The following is a 21,748-nucleotide window of genomic DNA, read 5'->3' as shown; positions in this document are numbered from 1 at the left end:
GGTTTAGGGCTTTTAGGACTTGGCAATTGTTTTTCCCTAATGGACATAAAAACCTTAAAATTTTTTGCAAGGCATCAATAGAGGTAATGCTCTTGATGGCCATCATAAGGTGATATCATGAGTCTAGTAAAGAACAAAGCAATGTCATGCAATTATTCTCCTCCATTCTCACTCAAATAGAGTGCAACTAGGTCATGATCATATTGCATGCGTTTGTGTGCTCGGCTACAAAACCACCATCCTTCATCATGAGTGTATAAATCTTTTTTCTTAGGAAAAGTTTATAAATTAGGGATTTAGCTTGACACATGTTTCCCAACTTCCTTGAAAGGTCCTCGTGGTGGCTGCATATACATTTAACAACATCAAATCTACTATTAACAAAGTCCCTTCACTTTTTTGTCCAATATGTCGTAATCTTGTTTTATTGTAGTGCTTTTGGATTTAGAATCAACAACCTATAAATCTCCATATATGGCCCATATCATCCATCTAGAGCCTCCACAACTTGATGTTAATGTTTGTGAATCTCTCAATCTCTATCCTTGATGTGCTTGCTATTTTTCCTACAAGATTTCTTTTCGCACAAGCTTATGCTTAATCCAAGATTTGTACCAAAATCCCTATTCCTAACACCTAGAATTTGAGGTGATCAAGTTCTAATACAAAACAAATGGAATCAATGGTGCAAAATATGCTTTTTTGACATTAATCTTTGAAGAGAGGTATGTGCAAAAAACAAACTATCTTACAGTTATAGATAAGAATACACAAAGAGATTATACTAGAGAAAAGTACCACACTCCAAACAAAACCAACTGTATTATTCGGCAACTATGAGGTGACATACAAATCTTAGGCAATGCATTTATAGGAGCATCACCAACAATTGGATTTTGGAGCAATTCAAGTGGTATAATAGTACTTGCAAATCAATCACACAACCCATACTTGGCTCAAATTCAAGCACCCAATATAAAGGAGATCCAATACAAGAACCCATAAATGGTAAGCCACAAAATATAGGTCAAAGCCATGACCGAAATATGGCGCCCAAATTGCAATTCTCCTTCTATGATGAGTCAACATGCTAATAGTAGTAGATGGCCTTAAATTGTCATAATGCTCAATAACTTTGTCATAATCCACTCATCAAATTGGGCACTCCATTTTGGCTCCATAATCTTATTAAAATAATATTATATCTATTCTATAATGGTCATCTTAGTTGTCGACTTAGTTGGCCTTTTTAGTTCGTTTAGTGTAACTACTGCTTCTTTTATTAGAAGGCATAGTTAGCTTTTTAGTTTCTTGTTGAAGCTTTAGTTTAACGGTTGGTTCATTTTAGAACACCGTTTTGTAATTCTCTTTATATACGTTGTATATTTGTAAATAAATCATTCAATTATTTTTCATGGTATCAGAGCGGGTTGATGGGGTTTTTCAAAGTTTCGTAGCCTCCTTACCTGGAGTTTTTTCCAAAAATTTTTGTTGGAGTTTATCTAGGGTTTTGCAAATTTCATGGGCTTTTTCATAAGCTATAATTCGAAGTTCTTTCTCTGGGTTCGTTTTTTTGAAAATAGAGGCTTTAGTTTTGCTTTTTTGTGGGCCTATTTCAACAAGCATCGCGTGCTTTTTCATGTGCACAGCAGCTCGTGACATTCCGCAAGCATTTTCCATGATGTGCATGCCCTTCTTTTTGTGGCAGAAGTTTTTTTTTTGTTTGTGCGCTATGTTTTTTTTTGCCACCTTTTCTTTTGCAAACTATGTCGGAGTTTTTTGGGAGCGGCACACGATTTTCGTGTGTTTTGCAACGAATAGTTTTTTTTTTGGTCCCACGGGACACATGCTTTTGGAATCGCGACGTGTGACGACCCTTTATTTCCCCCATGTTGGTTCTGCACATCTCATGATTTTAGCAATGGTAGTTTTCACGGCGGCGACAATGACAACGACAAGATTTCTTTTTTTCTTTCACGTTTCTCTTTGCGTGGGTTCCTATTTCTACGGATTTCTTTTTTGTTTTTCCTTCACACGCTAGCAATTTTCTATCGATTGCATGACCCGCGATTTGTCTCTTTTTTGGGTTCCATGCCCAGAATATTCTGCAGCTAGGGCACGATTTTTTGTGCCTTTACAGATCCGACTTGAGGCTACAAATTGTATTTTTGGGTTTTATAATTTTTGTCCCTTCGAAAAAAATTTATTTTTCTGGGTTTTCTAGGTTTTTTTGCCATAAAAATCATGGGGTGGTTTTAATAATTATTTCCTCAAAAATTATTCGAGTTTTCACGATTTTTGAGGCAAAAATTGTTTGTGGGTTTTCACAATTTTTTCCTCAAAAATTGTTTGTAGGTTTTCACGATTTTTTCCTAAAAAAATTGTATGAGGGTTTTCATGATTTTTTCCTGAAAAATTGTTTGTTGGTTTTTTCGATTTTTCCTCAAAAATTATTTGTAATTCGTGAAGTTTATGTGGGATTTTGGTTATTTGGGTTTTACCGTTTTTGCCAATTTGTAACGTTAGATTTATTGGTTTTTCAATTTTCACCTAAAAAATCGCGACTTTTCTTTTGGAGGGTTCTTGGTTTGTTGTAGTCAGTTTTGGGTTACACCTGGAGTTGCTGGGGCGAACATCTGCAATAGTGGTATCTTGCAATCTGTTTTGGAGTTGTTGGAGCAAACAGTGCTCAGTACTCTTCTGCAAAAGTTTTTGAGGTTTTTGCTAAAATCGTGTTTGTTGCTCTTTGGAGGGTTTGCCGATTTTTCCTCAAAATTGTGGTCTCAGGTTTTTTTCGCTTTTGTAATTTGCATGTGAAAGTTCTATAATTTGCGTGTGATAATTACATCAGGGTGGGCAGCCTTTGGTATGCTTGGTCATTAACATTCTGTAGATCTTGGGAGGGTCTCCGTAACAGCAAAGTGTTCTTTGCATTTGTGCATTTGTGATCAAAAGACCTACAATGTCTTCTGTAGGGTATTGAGTATGATGACCATTAGGGAGGGTATTAAAATAATATTATATCTATTCTATAATGGTCATCTTAATTGCCAACTTAGATGGCTTTTTTAGTTCGTTTAGTGTAACTTTTGCTTTTTTTTAGAAGGTGTAGTTGGCTTTTTAGCTGATTTAAGCATTTTAGCTTTTTTAGCTTCGTGCTGAAGCTTTAGTTTAACGGTTTTTGTTTTTTAGAACACCGTCTTGTAATTCTCTTTATATACGTTGTTTATTCATAAATAAATCATTCAATTATTTTTCAAATCTCTCTCAAAAGATGCTATGATGCGCCATAAAGGTGGTCAAAGATTACCAGTCAACAATGTAACTCCAACAAAATCATGTTTTTACACATCCTATTATCGTTTACACCACTGTCTTTGTCATAGATGCTTGTACGCATTTTTCATGACAATATATTCTCTTATACACCATTATTCATGTCACAATAAGACACCTTTTTCCGTATGGGCTCCCAAATGATAAATAATTAATTTCAAATATTGGAATTGCATGGTGTATGGCACAACTATTCCAATAGGTTCTCGAGGAAACCCAGTCTTGCTTATCCACCTTGCTCAAAGTTTTGGAGCAGGGCTGTAGTGGAGTGCCTCTTGACTCGTTAAGGGGCCGCTGCTGCTGCTTGAATCTGTTAGTGAAACAAGGGAAATGAAGGATATTGCAGTTGGAGGCAATCGGTGTGGGAGAGGCCTTTGTGTTTATTCGCCACTTGAATCAAGTATTCTTACTTTGTCTCCATTTGACACTCATTTCTATTCACATCAGTCTTTCCAAATCATGGTGAATTTTGTATGTATTTGTCAATGGTTAAGTTGTTTGAATCTCATGTAACCTTTTGTTTTATTGAGTCAATCTTTGTGTAACTATTATGTTTGACTAGTTTATCTCTATTGCCTAATATTTTATACAAGATTTCTTCCCATCTTCCTTTGCTAGTTTCTTTTAGTTTCATTTGGTAGATACTGCATATAAAAGTGATGAGGTTTTAATTTCCATATCTTGCAATTTAAAAAGGACATTGTTCTCATTGATAGATTGTAATCAGCGATATTTCTTTTGTTTATTTTTTTATTTTATCTATGTTGGTAAATTTTATTGACAATCTTACGACATTTCTTGGATTGGGATTGATTAAGATTTCTGATTGTTCAGTACATGTTGATGTGTTTTATATGCGCCTCGAACATAGAATAAAATACTAAGGTATTCTATCCTCTCTCGAACAAAGAGACCTCATATGCTATACAGCATGATCAAATGAGATGACTCCAAGGTTTACAATGCAAACTATGCGACTTAAATGCTGTTGACAGACTCAGTGAATTGATGTGATTTTGCTGGAATCACAAGGGGACTTACGTTTTGCCTGAACATTGAATCTATACTATTTGCTTGGAAAAATAAAGGTAACAGAGGCAAAGGGTTTAGAAATCTAATATAATCCTAGGAACAATGATAACGATGGATGAAAATTAGATTAATTCCCTCAAAAAGCTTTGCTTCACCATGACAACAACTACACAAACTTGATGCAATCTTCTATGGAAATGGAAGATTTTCATATTGTAAATACATCACTTAAATACCCAATGTTGGCGCAACTTGAACAAGTATCCACAATCAAACATAGCACAATGATTAGGTTCAGGCTAACTTTACACTATAGCTTACAATCAGTAAACTACAAAAAGTATGAACCAAGGAATTCATCACAATATCTTCATAAACATCCACCATAATCAATGAACTGTAATTAACTTTGAGAAGTAACAAGAAATTACCTTGAGGGAGTTGAGGGCAAATTTACCAATTCTCACAACCATTGGAGAGGAACAAGCTCAAACATTAGAACAAATCAAATAGGAAAATGAGTTATTACAAGCAATTGAAATAGCCATTTAAATGAGATATTTGAGCAAGAGATTGCCCACTTGGATGCTCTCCTTGAATCTGTTGGATAAAATCTCAATGAACATTGGCAGGAAGTCTACACTTAACAAATGACAAATACCTGCAGAATTGTCAGTAAACCACAATCAACATTCCTGTCATTTATAGGGTACTTCTTCCTAGAGAAGAGAGCAGTCCAACCAATTCTTCGCCATTACACCTATTATTTCCTCGCAAACAATAATATCATGCCACCTACCCCATCAACACGAACAACACGTGCCCACAATTGGGGATTCATGCACAATGGTGGCGAGTTAGGTTTGGCAAACATAATCTCAAAGCATCTCTATACAATTCTCAAAGCTTCTTTCTACTAAACATAGGTCCATTTGGTCATTATAATCATAGGGTCTTATAGTGCTTTACCTAGGAACTTGATGACTCACATGTTAACTAACTTTAGCATAAATCACGACACACTTTGTGTGTAATATAGTTATCACTAAGTTAATTGCTCACACAAATTCAAACTGCTTGACAATAATGCAAGTTAACTAAGGATTGTGTAAAATAGTGTGTAAAATATAGGAAGAGCATTATTAGCTGCCAACAACTTAGATGATTATGTTTCAGATGGAGGAGTTCTTAGTACATTGCCTAGGCTGAGTTTGCTGCACTACCTTTTCACCTTTGAGAGTATCTCTAGGTTCACTTGATTTATTCACAGGTTGAGATCAATAGGTGATTCTACTTTGACATATGGGAGATACAAGAGATTGACTCTTTGGCTCCTCTTTGATGTCAGCATTGTTGGTTCTCTAACGTCTATTACAACTTCCTCCTATAAGATACTCCTTAGGTGCTGGCCATCACTGTCTACCAGGGAAATAGGTGCTTAATAGATCTCTCTGATAGGCAATCTACTCTTAGTACATCCAAGTTACTTGGACCTTACCTCTAAATTCTCTTAGCCTGAAACTAGCTTTCTACAATGAGCATTTCTTCCAGGTTTTGGTGTAATTAATGTGTTGTACTTTGTATGTTCTTCACCTAGGTCCTAATTACACATTACTTAAGTTTAATTAGGGACCAGATAGGACATTTCCACCTTGAGTGGACTTGTCATGTTATCAAATTCCACCTTCTGTGGAACTTCCACCTATAGTGGTTTTATCATGTCATCACTTTTTCACCTTAGGAGGGTGATCCACCTGTAGTGGACATATCACACTATCACTTTCCCACCTTAGGTGGGTGATAAGTTATCACTTTATGTATCATGTCGTAAGATTAAGACACTTGTCATAATCTTATACCTTCCTATGTTACACCTTGGCCTATTTAACTGAGGGGTCTCCTATGTACTATCATTCCATTTGATCAATTCTATTGCATTCTTGATAGGAATACAGTTTATTCTTGTCATATTGATTCATATTGATTCTCTCTTGTTTTTGTGCTTTCCATTAGGCCTCTAGATCATGGGTGCCCTTATCAGCAGTTCTCCGTGAATTATATTATATTTATAGGGTGCCCTTATCAGCAGTTCTCCTTGATTTATATTCAATGCTTTCTGTTAGTTCTGCTTTATATCCACATTAATCATTATTTGTCAATCACTGTGCTAATCCTTATATTATTAGCATTGTATGAATTCACAGTATTATAAATTTATAACAATTTGTGCAGACTGAATTTGATTTTCTAATTCATTTCTGGATTTATTAACAGATATATATATATATATATATATATATATATATATGCATAGTGCCTAGCAGTAATGTAGCCTTAAGACTGTTTGAATAATTGTATGTTATTTGCCCATCCAATATTATATTGTATTGATGTCACTAATTTAATTATGATTGTACACAGAAGTTTAATGACATACAAATACTATTTTAATATATATAAATTACTGCTGTTATATTTAATAGTAACTCAGAAAATTACCCCCCATACGTACCTGTCACTGCTTGCTTCTCCTTTAATCCCAGCTGGCAGCCTTTTTCTCCCAGGTGAGCAGGAACATGCTCTGATACCACTTGTAATGTCCCCTACTAGGTTTAGGCATGTTTTAACCATAATTAATCTATTTCAATATACTTATGACTCAGACTAAATATATTAGGAGACAACTCCACCTTAACATGAATCAAAACAGTGATATTCCATAGCTCAATCAATTAACTATTAATAAATAAATTGTTCATCTAACATCCATAGTTCTTAATGCAAGTGTCAAACCAATTGTAATACTCCCTACTTGAAAAACATCTCCTTTCCCAACTTCTTAAATACTGATAGTCGTAACAGAAAAACATATTCTTCTATCTGATATTAACTTAAGAATTCTTCTGATTTATATTCTAATATTTATTTGTCTGATCAAAGAATTCTCTCTCTCTCTCTCTCTCTCTCTCTCTCTCTATATATATATATATATATATATATATATATATATATATATATATATATATATATATATATATATATATATATATACTTTTATCTATTTTCAGATATTATTAATATATATTACTGCAGAGCAGTTACCAGATAGTATAAAAATAATTTATAATTTATAATTATTATATCATTATTAATATTCATAATATTATTAAATTCTACATAGGAGCATCGGCGGCCCTCTACATTAAGCATACATACTAAGCACATCCCTATGCATACCACTAAGGACAAGGATGTTACTGCCAACTTAATAACAGTTCTGATCTGATCTGATCGATGGCTGCCATATAATATATGTTCCCTTTTTTCCCCTTGATCGATGCCTTTTGTGGAGTGGCAGTTTTTTTTGGTTATAAAGAATCCCCTTACTTGATGGTCAGTTTGCTGCTGATATATCCCTTTCATCGAATGGAAGGGTGTGTCTCTTCCACGAACATCTCCCTTCTAAAAGTGATGACCCTTCATGACTTATTTGACATTCTTAACGAATAACTGTTTTGTATTACATTAAAGGAAAGCGTCGATTTTACCAAGGATATTTGCATTAATACTCATTAATCCACACATATATAAATCGCTGTCATAAACAATGTCATTCTTTGCATATACGTATCTTGTTATGTAATGTTCCCTTTTGACCTTCCAAACTAACTGCTGGGGATAAGATCGCACCTTTTGGGTAGTAGCATACATTAAAGGGAATCGCTTCATTACAGCCAGCGACTTGGGCTAGTTACTAAGAGATATAACTTGCCATTTTATATTAATTAATATATATAAAAATATTAATATTTAAAGGTTTCAAGTAATATAATGATAGACTTTTATTATCTGATATATTTATATATTGATTACAGGGTTTATTCATATCTTTAATTTGAATGTAGAATTACTCACAAGTAATGGGTAAATATATTCAAATATAAATTACTGTCAATATAGGGGCATGACAGATTGTAATATTTGTTTATAATTTATGTAATATAATATTAATTTAAGCATGTCAAGAATATTATTATTGATAAATAAATATTAATTAAAAAATAAATATTTAATAATTTCAAATAATCATTCATTGATAAATATTATATTAATTAATAATAATAATTGTTTCATTTATGCTATATATAACGATCAAGGAGGGGACATGACACATAGCCAAATCTTACACAGGTTGTTGATGGTACCACCTATCTTTGCCATATTTGGCCTCATGGTTTGAGGATTCTCTATTATGGTTTGTTGGTGGTTCGCTCCCTTTAGCTTCATGTTAAAATGGATTGCTATATTTTTTAGATTGAAAGATTTTGCTGCTTTTGTTCTCTCTAGGGCGAGTTTTAGAAGCATTTGATTTTCTAGTCTGGTCTATTATGAAATCTGTGGGAGGCGTTGTTGTTTAGATAGAGATTTTGGTGGTTTTCTTCTTCTTTCTTTTGTCACCTTGATCAGAGGTGTTGACCCTTATATTTCTTGAGGTTACTAGGTTCAAGCATAGATCTCTCCATGGTGGTCCCATATGTATAGATTTATTACATATTTCTTTCAGAATGCCACAAATTTTAGAGGTGCTAAGCACCCTTTGGAAATGATAGTAACTTGTCGGTGTGTAATGTGAGTACTTATGCATTGATGAGTTTCCCATGGTGTTTTTAATCTATGTTGGTGCTATTGATTGTCATCACATGGGGACAAATTGGTGATGTATTACTTATTTTTGTCATCTAATGTGGTGTAAGCTCCTTAACATCATGTCTCTCACTTTGATGGTTGTGGCTCTATCTCTTCTCATCGTTGAGGTCCCTCTCACACCCCTCTTTCAGAGCCCACATCTTGGGGGAAAGTTCACATCACCAATTACTCTCATACTATAAACAATTCGTTGGCTTCAAATGTTAAAGAGGTCATATGTGGAATTGGTGGACTCCTAGGATTGCCTAGTCCAACACCCTTATCTCTAGACTTATTCCAACGGGCATTCTCAAACATGTCATTGGTATTCCTCTATTGATAGATGATAACATTGGATGCTCCTCCAATAGGTCGCTGAACATTGATGGTTGAGGGTTTTGGTTCAGTGTGTGGGTGGTCTACCATTATTTATACTACTTTGCAAGGTTCTTTCCACTTTTCTATTTATAACTGTACTAGTTAGGGGGTAACTCTTTTTATGTAAACTCTTGTGTTTCTGCTATTCTCACCCTCTTTTTGCTTAATGTCTAGGGCACCTATTGCCCTAGTTGTGCCCTAGTCTATCACTATTGTACTTGCTATACATTCAATGTCTTTGAACCTTTTTGGTCATTCACAGACATTAATATATATATTTTAATATCCTTCTCTTTATTATAATTAATAACACAACCGTTAGTGTAAGAAGTAGAACAATGACCTAATTGATTGTAAATGTTATTTCTTGTGTATTGTGTTTCAATAGCTCTTAAAAGCTTTTGTGCATTTACAAGAACACAGAAAGTAATGCAAGAAAGCCCCTTAGTGGTAGGCTGATCTAAACAAAAAAATCATTGGTATCTTAATATATTTATGCTACATTGTTGGTTGTTTGAGCGTAAGTATTGGCAAATTTATAATAAGAATAAAACTAGATTAATTTCAATATTTGCACTTAAGGTTGAATGCTAGACTCATGAACCCTTGCCAACTTCCTACTTGCTTGTGCTAACCATGGAGCTTTGATACACTGCTTACAATATTTCAGAAAGTGAATCCTTGTCAGGTTTGACTATCATTGCCATGAGGAGTACTTGAGAATTGGGGCAATTTATTAATGACAAGAATCCTGTGATTAATACCCTAAGTTGATTTGATGTCATGGGAGATTTCCATTTTTAGGTTGCCAATTTTCACTTTCCTTTTTCATCATTTAATAAGGGTGGGGGATCTTGGACAATAACCATTTAAATATATATTGGCAGTGAAGCTTTTCCTAGATATTGTCAAGTGGCTATTGCTCTACTAGTGAGAATGCTTAGCTCACAAAGAACCCACCAGGGATCCGAGTCTTGCAGTTTGCCAAGCCCTGACATCATAAGGCATGAGGTTGGGTTTGACTTTTGGGTAAGTTGGGTGGAATGGATACCTCTTAGACCTTTTCTCTAAGCTGATGAAGGTCAATGATTTAGGCACACAATGCCTATGGCTGCAAAGTGTACAGGGGTGTTTATCATCCCAACAATTTTTTTTTTCAGCGTTTTCTAGCATTTGTTTCTGACATAATCAATTGATTAGGTCTCTGCAATACACACTCACACATAGATGTACATGGTGTCAGATATAGATACATATGATAGCATCCAATCTAGAGTCTGTCTTGGCAATCCACCTATCTATATTATAAAGTTACAGTCCTTACCATCCATTTGTCTAGACTTCGAGTTAAATGTCTTTTTGATATAAACAAATGAGCTTTAAGAATACATGAAGTAATTTCATATGTTGACTATGTGTCAACTGATTGATGCCCGTCCTGTTGTGACGTTTTCACACATCACCCCATTGCAAATGGGGACCCCCCCTTTTCATTGAATAAACCATAATCGAACTACTCGCGACTCGGCTCGACTCGCCAAGCCCCTGGGAAAAAAACTCGGCAAAAACTCGAGAAAAACTCGGCGAAAAACTCGGCAACTTAAAAACACGCTTAAACTTAGTAAAAAATGCATTTTTTTTGCAAAATTTAATGAGAAGATGCATCCAATGAGTCAATAAATGATAACACAAAAGAAACAAGCTGATTCTAGAGATATTTAAATGCAAAGTGTCTACAAAATCACATCCTCATGAGGAATGCTGATGGCTGGAAGCCTGGAAGCAAAATAGTAAATTACTAAATAGTTTTTGTAAAAACAAAAGTAAATACATCATTAAAAATTACAATTACAACTTCCTCTTCCCAGCTCTAGCAAAAACATGGGGAGAGGTAGAACTAGAGGGTCTAGACTGTCTAGTCGTATAAGTCTGCTGTGGGACTGGGCGTGACTGTGCCTCCTCGCTCGGTATGGCTGATTGAGACTCATCCTCCATCCTGGATGAAGCTATGTCTCCATCTGCCTTTGGCATTGGCAATGAATCCTCATCCTCATCCTCCTCAATGTCATCCAGCCTGAAACCAAATCCACCCCCCTCCTCCATAGCCTGCCTCTCCAAATCAATGATGTCAGTGTCGGAAAACAATGGAGGCTGCTCCTGTGATGTCCAATCACTGTTAAGGATCTATATCATCCAAGTCAATTGGACCACCTTGTAGTTCCTCTACCTTCTTTACGCGCAATCGAAGATTATATTGCACGTAGACAAGGTCATTGAGCTGTTTCTGCGCTAACTTGCTCCTCTTCTTCGTGTGGATTGCTTCAAACAAGCTCCAATTGCGCTCACAATTGGATGAACTACAAGGCTGACATAAGACTCTGAGGGCAAATTTCTTGAGATGTGGGGTGTTTCCACCCCAATTTTGCCACCAAGCATCTGCAAAATAAATAAAATGGAAAAGTTAGAAAGCAAAGAGAAAAGAGAAAACATAATTTATCAATCATTTTAGTCTTTAGATCCCAAAATCCAAATGGCAAATGTTATACCTGGGGTTTGAGTGGTTCTTCCTCTCCTAGCCAGCTCTAAAGAGAATAGCTTACCCCTTCCTCCCTCATAATTTTGGAGCTCACTCACAATGAGGTCTCTCTCCTCAACATCAGGTACCATCCTCTCAATGCATGTACTGAGGTCCTCCATGACTTCTCCATTCGAATCTGAGTTAGAACCTCCAAACCTAAAACGAGGGTTGAGGAAGTACCCTGTTGCATGAATGGGTTGGTGGAGCTGATTGTTCCACCTCCTATCAACAATTTCCCAAACGGGATCAAATTTGAGCCTATCCCCCTTGTAATTTTTGATAGACTCCTTGGCCCTATCCATGGCCTCATAAAGATATCCCATTGGGGTTTTATCCCCATCCACCAAGCGAAGAACTCGAACCAAGGGCTCTGACACCTACAATTGAAAAATACAAATTACAAAAAGATTAAAATTTAAATAATGAAGTTACAAATTAGTAATGAGAGACATGAATCAAGAATAACTAAAATTTAAAAATTAAAGTTTTAAAGTAACAACCTTCACAATCTCTGCAGCCCTTTGTGCAAATTGGCTGTCGAAGACTGTGCATGCGACAACCTCTTCTTCAGGCTTCTTTGAATAAGGTGAGTTAAGCCATTCTCCACTCACAAACATTTGTTTCAAAGAAGTCAATACAGTAAGAAGGCTTTGCAACGTCAAGAAAATCGTTGCAAACCTTGTGACACCAGCTCTCACCAAATCTTTCCCTTGGGTGTGCTGTCTCATCAAATGTAGGACCCATGGGTGATTGTAAATATATTTGGTGATCCTCGCATCTTCCACAACTGAAGTCACCCACTCAAGTTTTCCTATGTCCTCCAAGAGAAGGTCAAGGACATGTGTTGCACGAGGTGTCCAAAAAAGAGTGGGGTGCCTCTCTTGGAGGATTCTTCCTGCAAAAGAAGAATTTATTCTTAAGAAATATGCAACCAAGTAAAACAAAGCCACAAAAAATGAAAATATTGCTAATGCCTAAAGGTGATAATTTAAAAGGATTCTACTTGCTGACACATATGCTGCTGCATTATCTGTGATGATTGGCACCACATTCTCTACCCCCACCTCCATGACGACATGCTCCAACATTCCAGCCAATGTTTCTGCATTTTTCACCTTGTTGGAGGCATCAACAGATTTCAAGAATACTACATTCTCCTTGCAAGCAACCAAAAAATTGATGATGGTGCGGTTCTTGCCATCTGTCCTCCCATCAGAAAGAATGGTGCAGCCATAATTTGCCCATTCAATTTTTTGATCCTCCATCACTTCTCTTGCCCTACCAATTGCCATTGTGAGCAACCTGTAAGTGCAAAGTGAAATTAGGTCTTACTACACAATTTTGATTTAATAAACAAGAAATCTAAAAAATAATTAAAAATGAAATCAAGTGGACTATGTAGTAATTTACTAACCTCCCATTCAAATCCTTGCGAGAAGGGGCCTTGTACCCCTTTCCTGAAACTGTCATAGCAGTCACCAAATTCAGCCAATAAGCATTCTCCGCCACATTGAATGCAATGTTGTTGAAGTACCAAAAATCAGCTACTGCAATGTCAGTTTTCTCATGTACCTCCTTATTCCATCCAGTGGCCTCTAATGATGGTTGTGCTCTAGGTGTGTTCCTGGGCACAAAATAATCACCTATGGACCTTGCTTGTGGTGATGGAAGTGGAACAGTGCCAGGTACTCTACTAGAGGAAGCAAAAGCAACGGGCGAGGTGATGGTGGGTTTGCGGATACGTGGGCCACGACGAGAGCCCACTATGCCCTCAAGTGCTTCTTGTTCCTTTTCAAGGTCAATAGAAACACCTTGAGATTCAGCTATGGCTGATCTCATGGCTAGCTTTGCCCTCTCCTTTTGCAATTTCTTCTCTTCCCCAGCTGCAAGTAGGGCATTCATTTGTCTTTTTATTTCTTCATTGGTCCCAGGGTATGCTCTAGCATCATGCCTATCTATTCCTGCAAGGTGGTATTTGAGGCGATTGATGCCCCCATGAAGTATTTTTTCACATTTTATGCATATAACTGACCCAGGATCGGGTCCCTCATAGGCATACCTCCATGCCCCATCTCTAGCACCTCTAGGACGGGTGCCTATATATCCAGATGAGCATGGATCTAGTGGCCATTGCTCCCTTGCCATGATTAATGCTTACTTAACCTACACATACAAAGTGAAAAAAAAATTAACATTTTAGTTAAACAATTTAGCAAACTATCTACATTAGTTTAAATAAATTTAGACATCATTCAAAGTTTTTTTTCAAAAAAAGTAGGGTTTGAATTTTTTTTTGAATACTAGATTCTTCAAAAAAATTGTGAAAATTCAACAAAACTTGTCAAATCTAGTGTTAAATTTTGTGCAAATAACTTAGAAATGATTTAGATTACCTAGGAATCATTTCTAATCCATCTAAATGCAACAAAAAATAAACAAATTGTTTTAAAAAAGCATAGAAAAAAAATGCAAAAACTTACCTGGGAATCTGATTTTCCCTTCAAATCCCCTTCAAATCCACTTGGAATCACTCAAAAATCACTCCAAATGACCTTGCAACTCACTACAAGTCCACTTCCCCCTTCTCAACCCAAAACACAATCAAAAAACAAAAAATGCATTACTGTTTTGTCGTTTTCGGCTAAGAGACCCAGGCGGCCGAGTTTTTAACTCGGACTCGCTGAGTTTTTGCCAAAAACTCGGCGAGTTTTCTGGCGAGTAGAAGTGGTAACTACTCGCTAGGCTCAAAAACTCGGCGAGTAGTCCATCTATGGAATAAAACAAGTCTTTTGCAGTCTGTGTCGTCTCCCGACCCTAAGGAATGAGTTATAAGGTCTTGTTGATCTGGATTCTAGTCTTTGGAAGTAATGAAATGACTAAGTAGGGATTGGACTCTTAAGGAATATACAACGTAGATAGGTTACAGTCTTAATATTGTCATCAAGTCAAGAATTAGGGTTCTAATGTATTAAGAAATGCATTGTTCTTATTGCTTTATCCTTCAAACTTTGCATTTTGCTAACTATGAACTTGATTGATACTTGTACTTCACAACGTTTCCTTGTCTTTCTTTAGGTACATTACGGGGAGCAAGACTTTGGATGCTGAGAGGAGGACATCGTTGAGTGGGCGATATCATTGTCCACGGAAGAGATTGCAATAATAGAACAAAGAATGCATAGTCAGAGGAATGGAATGATGGACATTTGGCTAAGTGTCAACATAACCTTGAGAACTGATATGAGGAAATGAAAGAGAATCAGCCAAAATTTTGGCCAAGTCTAGAAGCATATATTGTCTATTTTAGGGTTTTTATCCTTCAAACGTAAAAAGAAGTCTGTAACCTTGAGCACAGTGAACTCTGAGGCTAAGTATAGAAAGAAAATCTTTCAAGGAAGCCACTAGTGAAATTTGAGCATTTTTTAGGAACTTTCTATTTTTAGCAATGTCTATTTTTAGTAAGTTTCATTATGGCCCTGATTGGCGTGATTTCACATTTGGACAAAACTTTCTATTTTTAGCAACATGTGAGAATTGACTGTAAGTGGAGCAAGTATCCAAATTCAAGTCCAGTAGAACAAAGATGAAATGTAGAACGTCAAAGGAATAAGTGCAGAAGAAAAAATCCTCCTCCAGGCCAAAAGTGCACCCAAGGGTGCAAATTCTCATCAAAGGAGGAATTTGGCGAAATGAAAAAATCCTCCTCCAGGCCAAAAGTGTGCCCAAGAGCGGAAAATCCACTCTGAGGAGGAATTTTCCACGATGACAAAAACCCTTCTCCGTAGCAAAAGTGCACTCAAGAGTGGAAAATCCACTCCGAGGAGGAATTTTCCGCAAGGACAAAAATCCTTTTCCCTAGCAAAAGTGCGCCCAAGAGTGGAAAATCCACTCTGAGGAGGAATTTTCTGTGAGGACAAAAATCCTCTTCTCAAGCAAAAGTGTGCCCAAGAGTGGAAAATCCACTCCAAGGAGGAATTTTCTGCGAGGACAAAAATCCTTCTCCCTAGCAAAAGTGCACCCAGGAGTGCAAATTCTCCTCCTCCGAGGAATTTTCAACAAGAAAAAAAATTCCTTTATCATGCCTAAAACCTGCCCAAGTCTTGGAAATGGCAAAAATGGCTGTGTTTAGAAAATCCTCCCTCAGGCTTGATGTGTGCCCAAGCATTCCTCAAATATGGAGACTCAAGAAATTGGCTAAGGCATTGAAAAAATTTCCCTCTCCAAGTGTGCTCAAGGATTCTATAGACATAGGAATGATAGAAACTTCACTATGGGAAATATAGTGAAATTTCCTTCTCCAGGTCCCATATGTGCCTAGCCTCAAGATGGCATGGAATGAACAAATTTGGCTAAGTATGAAAGAAATCCTCCTCCAGGCCTAATAATGCGCTCAAGCACTCAGGACATGGAAGTTTAACTAAGGCAAGGAGAAAATCCTCCTACTCATTCCATGTGCACTCTAGGAAAGAGAGTTCATCATGAAAATTGGCGCCCAAACTCATAATCCTTCCCCTCTCATATGCGCCCACGGTGGAGAAATGACATGAGGCATGGAATTTAATGCCTTTGATAAAATATGGCATTTGGCAAGTCAAAGGGCGAAAAGGGGCATCAATCCCATTCAAGGCATTCAAGGTTCAAGACCTCAAAGATCAAAGTTCAAGTACAAATGTAGAAGGAAGAATTTCCTCCGGAAATCCAAAATCAAAGGTCAGAAAGTTCAAGTATGAAAGACTTCAAGAATGACAGGATCATTGGCAAGGGAGTCCAATTCATTCCAAAAAGGTGAATTCTCGAAGCCAAGCATGTGGAAAGAAGAAAATGATCAGGAAGGATAATTTCAGAAGAGTTCATTAGAGTTAGAACCTTGGTCTAGATGATGCGTTTTGGGAATATACTCCATTACAATCAGTCAAAATGGAATCTTCTTCGCGATGAGTTACCAAATCCACATAGCGTCCAACATGTTGAGGTGGTGCTTTGTCACCTTCTCTGACCAATTAAATGTCTCCAAGTCGAGGTGACTAGATTCAATGAAACCGATTTACCCAAGAGAGCTTCTAGAAGGTGCTGATAATATTTTATTATTGGTTTATATTCGAAAGAGGACAAGTGTCCCCAAATGTAATTTTCTCATTGGTTGACTTGGCCCCACTTTTCTATGCCACAAAAGCTATTGTTAATAAAACCCTAATTAGGGTTCCATCTTGTAATCTCGACCCTTGATTTCAAGTCAATCTTTGCCGTTCATTTGTGGAAGGATCTCTATAAAAGGCCCATGCCTTCTCATTTGTAAATTATTAGATAGCTCATTAGAAATAGACAGCTCTTGCTCCTTAGAGTAGAAGTAGAGTAGGAGAAGGAGAAGACATTGTTGTAAGACTTGGAGAAATAAAATTTGATTTCATTGAAGATATGGTGGATTTATGTTTATTTCAACTTGTTGCATGGTGTTTTTCCAATTTCTCAAATTGTTAGAAGTGCATTGATGTTAATGGAGAATGTGACAATGTTTGATGAATTTCTATTGTTCATAATTTTTGCACTTACATGATTTCTACGTGCAGTGTAAAGTTAGCTTGAACCTTTTTTATATGGATGCTTAACTTGTATCATGGAATGTACATTGTTCGTCTTGATGGTGTTCATTGTGATATGAAAACCCTTTGCATAATCCCTGGAAGATTGCACTAGTTCTCGTGGAGTTGTTGCTGAGCATGGAAAGCAGGACTTGGTTACTGGGAATTCGTCCATTGGAGCATGATCCATTATCCTCATTGTCCCTAGGAGTAGATTAGAACTTCTTATCCTTTTCCCTTTTGTCCTTTTTTTTTTCAATTCCATTTGAGTCCGTTCAAGGAAGAAGCATCACAATCCTGCAATATCCAAGGATGAAGTTCCAGCATACATCAGCCAAAAGAGCTCATATCCAACATTAAGTTGCATGTATTCTGTAGAAACCTTGGAGTCACCTCAATGAACTTTTTTTGCAATCTTAGCACGCGAGGAGTCTTTGTTCAAGAGAGGATAAAGTGTCTTTGGCATTTTTATTCTGTGTTGGTGTGGTCATAAAACACCCATCAACACGTCCTCGCATATCCATGCATAGATACACACACACACACACATTCACATCAAACATATACAAATATCTGGAAGCATATAGATGATGCATGTACCTAATTCAAAATGATACTTTTGTGTCATCCCCAGATCTTACATGAAAAGGGAGCAATTCACATCCATGCATTTAGTTCTTGAACAAAATATAGTGTCGGATAGTTGTCATGTTAAATTTTGGGATCTATACAATTTTTTTTAAACAGCTCTTGATTAAGAAAAACAAAATGTATACTTAGTTTGCTACTTTGACATATTTGCCATCATATAAGATTGAATGACAAATTTGAACAACATTCATCACATTTCTTGTTTATGTCTATGCTAACTGATAATGTTTGTGTCAGATGTGTCCTTAGTTTTTTGCCACATGCTCCAATTTTCTCATGAAGACATTTCTTTGGTAATTCTTGTTCAGCCAGCAGATAAAGAGGAACCAACATCTGGTTGCTTACGTTCTGAGGGTGATTTATTTCTGAATGGTGCCCAGCTTGAGCAAAAAGATCCAGAAAAGGTATTCAAAGCACATGAATTCTATCCAACATGGACAATGGAATCAGCTAACACTGCTTTAAGGGAAGTGGTTCAATTATGTTCTGGTTGGAAGAGTATCCAGAGGCCACTTGATTTAGGCATCATACATTAACTTCTGGTAGTGTTAATTGCAAGCTTCTGCACGCTGGCTAGTATTGCAAATTGCTATATGTACACTTTTCCTTACCCATGAAGCAAATCTTACAACATACAATCACATTTTCTCTTTTCCTAATTCTAAAGAAAAATCTTCTATAAGATATTTATATTAACAAGTGGTGTAGAATTTGCCTTGCCATAACGGGTGTTTGTAAATATAATATGCAATGGGTTATGCAATGTATTTTTTACAAGACCTTGTCCATTTCCCAAAAATATTAGTCTCTGAATTACATGTAGTATTGTGGCATGTGAATTACATAAATTCAATGTAAATTACTTAAACAAAAACAAATGAAATATGTTCCTCCTCCTTCGATGGCTGTACACTTTTAAGGTAATTTTAGCTTTAACCTTTTAGTTTTGTGGTAGTTTACACCTTTGTTTTTTTTTGAGAGGAATTTAAGCAACAACTTAAAATAGATCTGATGAATTTTATTACTTGTATATATCTTCAACATTGTCATGTACAATGTTTGCATGAATGCAAATAGTTCAATGAAGAAACATCAGTGTCAAACTTATTTGTTAACAGAACTGAATGCACTGTATCACTAAAACTCAAACTCAATGTCAAGATGGTAGACTCAATGAATCTCACCGAGATACTCAAAAAATGAGGAACGACATAAAATGCTCAGTTTTTTCAGTTTTATCTAGTTTAACATGAACATAAAAGCCTAGGATTGTGCCCACTAGAACTACATGATAGGCGCTCTTCTTATCCTCAGTAGAGTATAGTTTGCTTTTTTTTTTTTTGGCTCCAATCCACGTTATCCATCCTGATATCATAATTACGGTTTGTTTGGCACATTAGATAGAAGGTTTAAATTTAAGGCTAAGAGCCGATGTGTGATTGGCTCAACGGTTTTGTTTTATCATTCCTCCCAATTGTTGGACGTCTCCATTATTTACTTGAATACTTGTTGCCACTCTAATAAAGCTGGTAAACTATCCTCTTGATTCATATGTTTTATTGTAAATGGAAATTTAGCAAAATAAGACAGTTTTACTTTGGTCGGCCGCATAACTTAGTGGATTTTAAGTCGGGGTCTGACAGCAATGTGGTCACTGACATTAATTTTTTCTTTCAATTCAAACTATTTGATGCAGTTAAATAAAAAATCAATATTGGACATGGATTGAAATCAATACTTGACTCCTTATGTGAATTTTAGGAAAAAAGGAAAACCAAACAAAGCAAGACATTTGGCTGTGGTGGATGCCTTGGAATGTCAGTAGGAAATATATCCTTGGCATTGAATGATTTGTTTTTTATACATATGATAGTGTTTTTGCAGTCGATTATGCATTCTTTGGAGTCACTGTATAGTGAGTTATATTGTCTGATTATCGGTTTGCAAAAACTTTTTCACATGATGGTTATAGCTATCAAATACTAAGACTCCTTGAGTTACCTAAATTGTATTTTGGCTATGTATGCGCAACTTAAATTTTTCACACAATCAAGTTTGTTTGAACTTTCTGAACTTTTTTTCATTTTCTTTTTTCTTTTTTAAATTTAGGAATATCACGTTCTCATAAAAAATCTACGTACACTTTAAAATAAAATAAAAGTTAAGAATATGATGTTCTCATCCAAAATCTACTTACACTAAGTTTTTTTTGTTTCCAATTGTCTTGATAACCAAAGTACTATCTCTATCAATTTATTTGAGAAGATAAAATTTAATAATATCAATTAGGTGGGTATTATGTGAGTAACTATACACAAATTTGGTAAATTATTCATCTTTATTAAGAAACATGTCATAGTAGTAGTTTGATTTTACTAGATGTCTTTGTTTGAAAATTGTATGGAACAATTTAGCAAGGTGTTATTTTTTCGAAGTTACATGTGTATGGATTGTTTGACAATTTATAAAATGTTTTTGTTAATGGAGCTTTGATTTTGTTACATTTTTAAAAATTTGCTTTAACATAGAAATTTTACAAAGGTTCACTTGGGTGCGGATAGATCCAATTTATGCATTGTCAAACTGCTAATATTCAACTTCCCAATATTTGAATGGTAAACCAAGGATTTAATCCAAACTAGGACCTTATTAATGCATTCCTTCAAAGGATCAAGCTTGGTTTCTATCTCTTAAAGGAATAGACAAGAGTTTACAAGGAATCACGACCTAGTCCAAAAGAGTTGGAACACAATTTTCATTTCCCTTTAATAAAATCGAAATCAACAACATACCTTGAATATGTCTTTTTCGCCAAGCTCAACTTTTGGAAACATTCAAATTAGATCTAGCTCCTAAAAACTTCCCAACCAAAGTATTTCCCAACTTGGATGATGATCTATCAATGCTAGAATTAGGGACTTTAAGCAGCTACCCTTGGCCTTTGACCAAGACCAAAGAAATAGAACGATTAAGATTGGGAGTGGGTTTACCTTTGACAATATCAATTTAAGAGACTATAGTTAGCACCAAAAGCATCCCCTTGAGTAAGGAGTGGCACAAAAAACAAATCAGCATCCCTTACTCTCAAACTTGGTGATGTAGAAAGTGAGATAAATTTCTTGAAAAACAAAGAAGAGTTGGGTGTCAAGGAAGAAACAATGGATCTGTACAACCCGAGCAACACAAGCTCCATGTGGGAACTTGAAGGGTCAACATGCATATCTCTAACTACATCCAAATTCTAGGAAGCTAACTCCTTTATGTTGACACCACATACACCACATGCACCATGGGCCACTGGAGAGTAGGAAGAACAATATTTTCTTTCCTTGGCTAGCTCACAATAATCATGGGCCTCCAAACTATTACGCAAGTAATTGGTAAAATAATGAATGATCAAACGATCATTTATAGAGTTACAAGATCAATGTTTCCATTATGAAACAATCGATAACTGAAGCAAAATTAGAAATATCTAATATTTACACTAAGATACAATATTGACCAT

At 36.0% G+C, this 21,748-nt stretch overlaps 1 protein-coding gene across 2 annotated transcripts in view; it reads left to right on the top strand.

Moving 5' to 3' along the window:
* Positions 1-19,139, top strand: part of LOC131074631 (putative pectate lyase 21) — a 79,434-nt gene extending 60,295 nt beyond the window's left edge. The window contains exon 5 of one of the 2 annotated variants that reach the window (XM_058011283.2): positions 18,549-19,139. In XM_058011283.2, coding sequence (XP_057867266.2) covers positions 18,549-18,776 — 228 coding nt within the window. In that variant the 3' untranslated portion in view covers positions 18,777-19,139. Of the gene's footprint in view, positions 1-18,477; positions 18,505-18,548 lie in introns of those variants that run through there. The other variant, XM_058011284.2, reaches the window with a different exon arrangement.
* The last annotated feature ends 2,609 nt before the right edge of the window (positions 19,140-21,748 follow it).

Source organism: Cryptomeria japonica, chromosome 1 (assembly GCF_030272615.1).
Source record: "Cryptomeria japonica chromosome 1, Sugi_1.0, whole genome shotgun sequence".
NCBI lineage: Eukaryota > Viridiplantae > Streptophyta > Pinopsida > Cupressales > Cupressaceae > Cryptomeria > Cryptomeria japonica.
Note: the sequence above shows the minus strand (reverse complement) of the source record. Positions and strands in the feature narration are given on the sequence as shown.